The 6650-nt window shown below is 34.1% G+C and overlaps 1 protein-coding gene across 1 annotated transcript; it reads right to left on the bottom strand.

Annotated features, from left to right (window-relative positions):
- Positions 1–218: 218 nt before the first annotated feature.
- LOTGIDRAFT_174598 (hypothetical protein) lies at positions 219–5838 on the bottom strand (the record flags this gene model as incomplete). The annotated part of the gene is made up of 2 exons (XM_009053941.1): positions 219–647; positions 5719–5838. 2 exons carry the CDS (start codon positions 5836–5838, stop codon positions 219–221), a joined length of 549 nt encoding a protein of 182 aa, XP_009052189.1.
- Positions 5839–6650: the final 812 nt, after the last annotated feature.

Genomic DNA, 6650 nt, shown 5'->3' with positions numbered 1-6650 from the left:
CTTTTTTCTTCGTACATATTCTCCGTTGAGTCTGGCATTCACTGAATTCATTGGAAGTCCAAGTCTGTTACAATCTTGAACCTATTGCGTTCCCACACATCGTGACAGCATTCCAGAAGCAATAGCCATACTCTTAACACTCTGTAGGTGCTCACTAAGCCTTTCCCGTGGTTGCTCTTTGTTTTAGTTTTAAGTCATAAAGGAAAGAGAATAATGTCTTACAGTTGAGTGACTCGCGTAGTTCTTTCGGCAGTGTTCGTGGGACTGTCATTGAAACCAACATGAATTCCAGAATCAAAAGATCCCCGTTCGTTGAAGGAAGATTTCTTGGAGAGGAGAGTTTGTATTTTCGATTTCGCTTTACTGCGATTGAAGGTACCACAAGGGTCAGAATCGTCGTAGAAGGAAGCACTATGAGTTTCTTGTAAAGATAGACTGGATGGAGAAGGGTATTTTTGGGGAATGTCAGTTTCAGGGATACACATAGATACATCTGACTCTGTCCAATCATTGCTTTCCATATCACCAGAGCTGGCCATGGAATTTTTACTCCAAGCATATCGTCGTCGCCATTTTAATTCCTCAATTTCTTCATTCAACGTTAATAATTGTTTCATCAGCGATAAATCTTGGTCCATCAAGGAAGCCTGAAAGAAAGAAAGGAAGATTTTAAGGCATTGTATCAAAATTATGGTTGGGAGAAAAAAAAAATGAAAATGCCATACATTTCTGCACGTTGAGAGACATGTAAAACATTCGGTTTCATTTTAATTGATACTACGCGCTATTGATGGGTACATGTTTCAAAAATACGATTGTATTCTCTTGAATATGATTTCATACTCAAACAAATGAATAAGAGTGCTTCAAATCTGCCCTAATGATTTGCTCTGAATTTGATATACATGATATTTGGTGGCAACTGAAGATTTTCAATGTGCATCAGCCTCTTTCATCTGTCAACGAAAGTCAAAAGGTTGAAAGAAAGGTTAACGATGAAGATTTGTTTGCACATGTGCTGTTTGAAGATAGTGAGAGATTGAAATAACTTGACAGTACAATCTCACAAATTCATGTTAAAGAGATTCTGCGCTAAAATGATTTCAAGATTAGGAAAATTTAAAAAAGTTATGTGCAAAAATGAAGTTAGCCCAAAAAATGCGTTTGAGTTGAATATTTGTACAGATGTGTTAAGATTGTGTTAATTCTTGTGTCAAAGGCTCTACCGATTTTATTATTTTGTGATATTGTGATAGTGCAACGGGGTAGCGCAGGGTTGCGTCATTGGGAGTTGTTTGTTAGCAAGAAACATGAATGTTATGTTTATCATATGATCATGTTTAATGCGTGTAGTGTTCTTTACGATTCGGCTATAAGTCAAATCTTCTGTGCAAAAACAGCAACAGGCTTCACTTGGATTGTCTAACTGCTTTAAATATTTAAGACATGCTCTAAATCTGAAACTCCCAGAAATTCGATGAACGTAAATGTGATTTTTACTCTATTTAGTAACGGGGTACAGCAGGGTGACGTTATAAAACCTTTCTTATTTAGTATAATCACACGTGACACATAATTTGATTTGTCAGAAGATAACCTACAAATTCATTGTAAGAACATCCAAAATTAGGACAGCACAGTGGAATACGTCGGTTTTGTAATCTTGTATGATAAAATGACATCTCAAATGACACGTTTGTTCACCGATATACCATGATATTGTGGGACATAATTAGCGATATATAGGTCGAGATATGTAATAACACCATGTCTCGCATAGATAACCTTAATATCCACATGGACCAATTCTGATAACATTTGAACCACGTCTTTAAAACAATTTTTGTAGACCTAACAAATTAAATAAATGGTAAAAATTCTCTCTTTTACGTTTTTGCTGAAGCAAAATTTTATTTTGTACCATTCTTCAGCAAGCAGATCTGACTTCCGGTTCCTTTACAATTTAACGAGTGAAACTGACGATAGTCAAAGATTCTGAAAGGGTATATAAGTAGCAGGATAACCCTAAATTAACAAAAAATGATCCGAGTGCGTCGGTATTATCAATTCCTGTATCTTTAATTGCGAGAAAAAAAAATAGCCAATCCTCAGTTCTCATGGCTATACAATAAATAAACAACTGAACGCCGTAATACTTAATTTCTTCAGTTGATATACATTCAGAAACGACAAAAGAATCATTTTCGTTATAACATGGCCCATGATTGGTCTTTTGTTATTTTTCCATTAATATTTGTTATGATAGAAAAGTGGCATGAAAATACAGGTGATTGTTGTAGAACAGTAAAGAAAACACGGAAATTATGTATGTTATTTATTGTTGCCCGGCTTCAACTTAGGTGGATCATATTCTTTTTGATTCAATAGATACCACCGATCCAGGTAACTTACTGAAGTGTCACTCAGTGCTGATTGAAAAAAAAACTACACAAAAGTGCTTAAATTCTATAAAGGATCATTGTTATTAAATATATATAATATAATATAATTTACTTGTTTTCAAAAATCGTTAAGTTTTTAGACTTTTTCAAAGATATTTCAAAATTAGAATAATTCATCCCGATACTCTCACTATAACGACAAAGTGAATCGGAGATCTTTAAAAGGCAAACACAACAATCATAATGCTACATGTGGTATAATTGGCTTATTTTATCCACATCGTATCGCAATAAAGTGACAAAATATGATAATTTACCACCAGGGGTCGTTTTTTTAGATCCCCTATCAAATGTCAAACGGAATTTTGTTGACTTTTACCTTACAAAAACACGGAAACAGATAGTTTGGGATGTCTCTTATTAAAATATAAAAAATCTTGTTATATTTTATGGGTATGGAAATGGGTTTTGGGTTTTTCACGTAGATTACGCAAAAAGGCATTCGAAGTAAAGGAATGCATGACGAACTGGTGCCCCAGCATTGCACGATTCCGACCACCCTGTAGAAAGATATATTAAGAATTTTATAGTTTTTTTGAAAAAATAATTTCAAGCAAAGTGGCAAAGGAATGATGGAAATGATTAGTTTCCAAGACCAACAATCAGAATGAAACGATGTAATAACGGAAGATCTGTAAGTTGACAGTTATATTGGACGGTTCAGGGTCGGTACAGAAAATCAGCTATCATGTTCTAAACTTCTCAATAAGTTACGTTCACCAAGACCAAAGCTATGGAGGTGTTTTTGCAGGTATCTGTGTTTGACTTAATGTAAACAAAATGAACTTTGAACTTCAAATTTCAAAGAAGACCAAGGCATGGACGAACATGTTTCAAAGCCACTTGTGAGAGAGAAACTTTCCTCAGATATTTGAGTCGTGACCCCATTTAACCTTTTTACTACATTCCGGTCTTGACCACCCGGGTGAATATGGACCCCTAACTTAGATTTATGATGCTAGTGACAAATTTAGTAGCTATGGTCAATTATACATGCCAACACCCACTTGTTAGGTTGTAGATAAAGTCGAGAGGTTCAAGTTATTGAAGTTAGTGGTAATTGAAAACAATTCACTTTATTATAGTGGAAGTATTACATTAAAGTCATAACGGCAGTTTTTTGTGCTTTGTACAAGAACGTCATACAGGTCAAAGGTCAAAACTGGAAATCAAGCTCGATTTAGAACACTCTTGCACATAATAACACAAATATAATTGTTTTTCAGAAGTTCGGTCCAGTTTTAGAAGGTATTATTAAGCCATTATATCCCCGATTCTGTACTAAGGAAAAAAAAAGTTGTCGCTAAGTGTAAGTGAGGTTTAATGACAAAATTCTTAAAGTTGTTAAAAGTTGTAATATACCAAAACAACATTCTTTTACTCCTTAAAAACCATATCAAGTGATAATGAATGCACTATGATATTTTTTATCTACGTAATAACCAAAAAGGGTTAACTGCTGGTGGCAATTTAAAAAAAAAACATTCCTATCAATCCCCGCTTTTTACGTTCTCTCTCTTTCTCTGACTCATGAGTCATCGACATTGTTTTAATATTTTATGTTCATTAAACGATGTTGTCAAACATAACTGTTATTTTATGGTACCCTTTGGCTTTTTTGTCAAATAATTTCCTGTATGAGTTAGATTTTTATTATTCAGTATCTGTAACATGTTTGGTTTGTAAAATATGAAAAATTGTTCGATCCTAATTCATTTTCATTCTTGTATCATTTCGTCCATGAATTAGAAACAGCATAAAAGGAAATATTATTCTTTGATTTTAGCAAAATGTATTCTTTAGTTCATTCATTCTTATGTCCAAAAGTTCTCTTTACTTTCTGAAAAGGCACAAAAATGCCTTCCAGAATGAATGAAAGTTGACATTCTGTAGATACACCCCAACATTATATCATGACAAGAGATTGATATCGTCTTAACCTCGTAAAATCCAACACCATCCAGCCGATAACAGACTTGTCACGCTAATTTACTTGCAAGGAGAAAAACTTGCTCTTGAGTTGATGGATCACTTTATAATTGGTTTTATCATCTTTTACAGTCATCTTACTTTAGCAGATAGCAGAAGACTGTAAGTGCTGAGGTAAGAATCAACAAATGAATAAAATCGTTGCCGTTTATCTGGTGAATAAGACAAACTGGAAGATACTACAAATGTTCACAGCTTTGATCTTATATTAAATATTTCCAGATAAAATTGTATAACATCATGATATGCAGCATCTGGCTTGTATGTTAGAGTAACGACCCAAAGGTTCAATTAAAGAGCTGTATTGCACACGTTCATAAACGAATAGTGTGTTATTGTCGACACCTTATTAAAAGGAAAATCAAGGGAAAGACTTAATAAAATATACTTAAATACATACAAGTACAATCTGTGCATTATAAATAAAGAGATATTAATAATGCAAATTTATGAATAATAATCTAAGGCAATATATTCTGACCTAGGGTGAAAAAGGACAAGCAAATAATAAAAATGGTAACCTTAAAGAAAGGTTTATGGTCAACTTGGTGCTCTTTTTTCAACGAGGGTTAAAGGTCACATTGATCCGACACTTTTCAGAGAAAGGTTGTAGTGATCTATTTTGTGCCATTAATTTAACAACAGGCCTTCCAGCTCCATTATCCAGAAACAGCTTTTCAAATACTAGCAGCTATTGCTAGCTCCCATTGAATCAAGCTTGCTAGATGTTCACGTTAACCTCTTACGTTGCAGTGGATGATCGTGTAGGTGAAACAGGGGTGAAGGTTAAGAAACACCTCATGCCAATTCTAGATCACTTCTGTAAAAATTGTAGACGAGTTGCAATGGAACTTTCTTGTTGATAAATTCGTCTAATATTTCGAGCAAATACGACATCTAAACCAGTACAATACTTGCTTACATGTAAACAAAACAAATGACCTTTATCTTAACTTGGGCTAAAGCAGAAGAAACCAAAATTGGCAAAATTTAGTAGCCTGCCTTAATGACAATAATATTTTAATAGTAAAATGATCCTAATTGGCTTGACATTTCAATTTGAATATGACACATGCACGTATATTAGGTTGTCATGAAGCCATGGACATGGACACCAATATAACTTATAATTTCACCATTTCGCTTTCTTGTAATTGCAAAAAAAAACCCTTGATACGTATTCTCGAAACGATCGTTTTGCGCTAGAAAATCCTAGAAACAGATAGGACCCTAGGACATCCTTGTGCTAAGAATACAGTGCCGTGACCTTAGCTACATTACAAATGTCATCCACACAAAAAGCGGGCATCATTGTAATTGTTCGATCAAAATGGAATTCTAATGCCGGGCAGAATTTTCCTGGTGACACACAGCATGGCGTTGACATTTTATTCAGTCAATTTTCGTGTAGTGGATGAGATAAAATTCCATTTCTTTTCATTTCGATATTTCGTCATTTTTGAGTCATAATACTTGCTTAACTTGGCTATGCCGAGCTTCAATAGTGGAAATAGGTGTTATCAATATAATATAAATTATAGGAACATCTAGCTTTAAACAGCAATAAACAAGAGAGATATGGAAAGTGTCTTATTATCATGTTAAAGTGACATGTCTTAATTATACCCCCCAATAATCGATACAAACATTAAGGTCAGAAAGTTCACACGTTCTCCTATTTTATTGTCCACTGTTTGTCCCTTATTAATTTTGTCCCTTTAATGGCAAAGTATAACAACAGAATGAACGACAACTGGTAATTGAATACTTAATGTAATTAAGTCCTTTAATCGTGCATTGATACCACAAGATCGACAATTAAAGGGTCAGTGCAATTTTTCCTATGTCCATTATTACCCTTAATATCAAACCATCGAAGATGTGTATTGTGCATTTTGGCTCATTTAAAAAAAAAAAACAACAACTATCCTCTTCTGGATAAATTGTGTTAAACTTTTTCTCAATCAGTAGTCCGCACACTATTAAACTATGAGCTTTTCTGTGGCATTTGGTATTTGCAAATTAGAAAACAACTCAAAAATCCCAAACGCAGGATGCATTTATCTGTCCAATATATACTTAGTGATCTTTTCGTTTCCATGTTTTATAACAGTAATGTTCTACACATTGGGCATATAACCGCCCTCGCGCTTCCTACATATATTAAGGCTGTTCAAGGCAGTTTTCACCAACCATCAA

This window comes from Lottia gigantea (genome assembly GCF_000327385.1).
Source record: "Lottia gigantea unplaced genomic scaffold LOTGIsca_205, whole genome shotgun sequence".
Lineage (NCBI taxonomy): Eukaryota > Metazoa > Mollusca > Gastropoda > Lottiidae > Lottia > Lottia gigantea.
The sequence above is the reverse complement of the archived record's forward strand: the minus strand, read 5'-3'. Positions and strand labels throughout refer to the sequence as shown.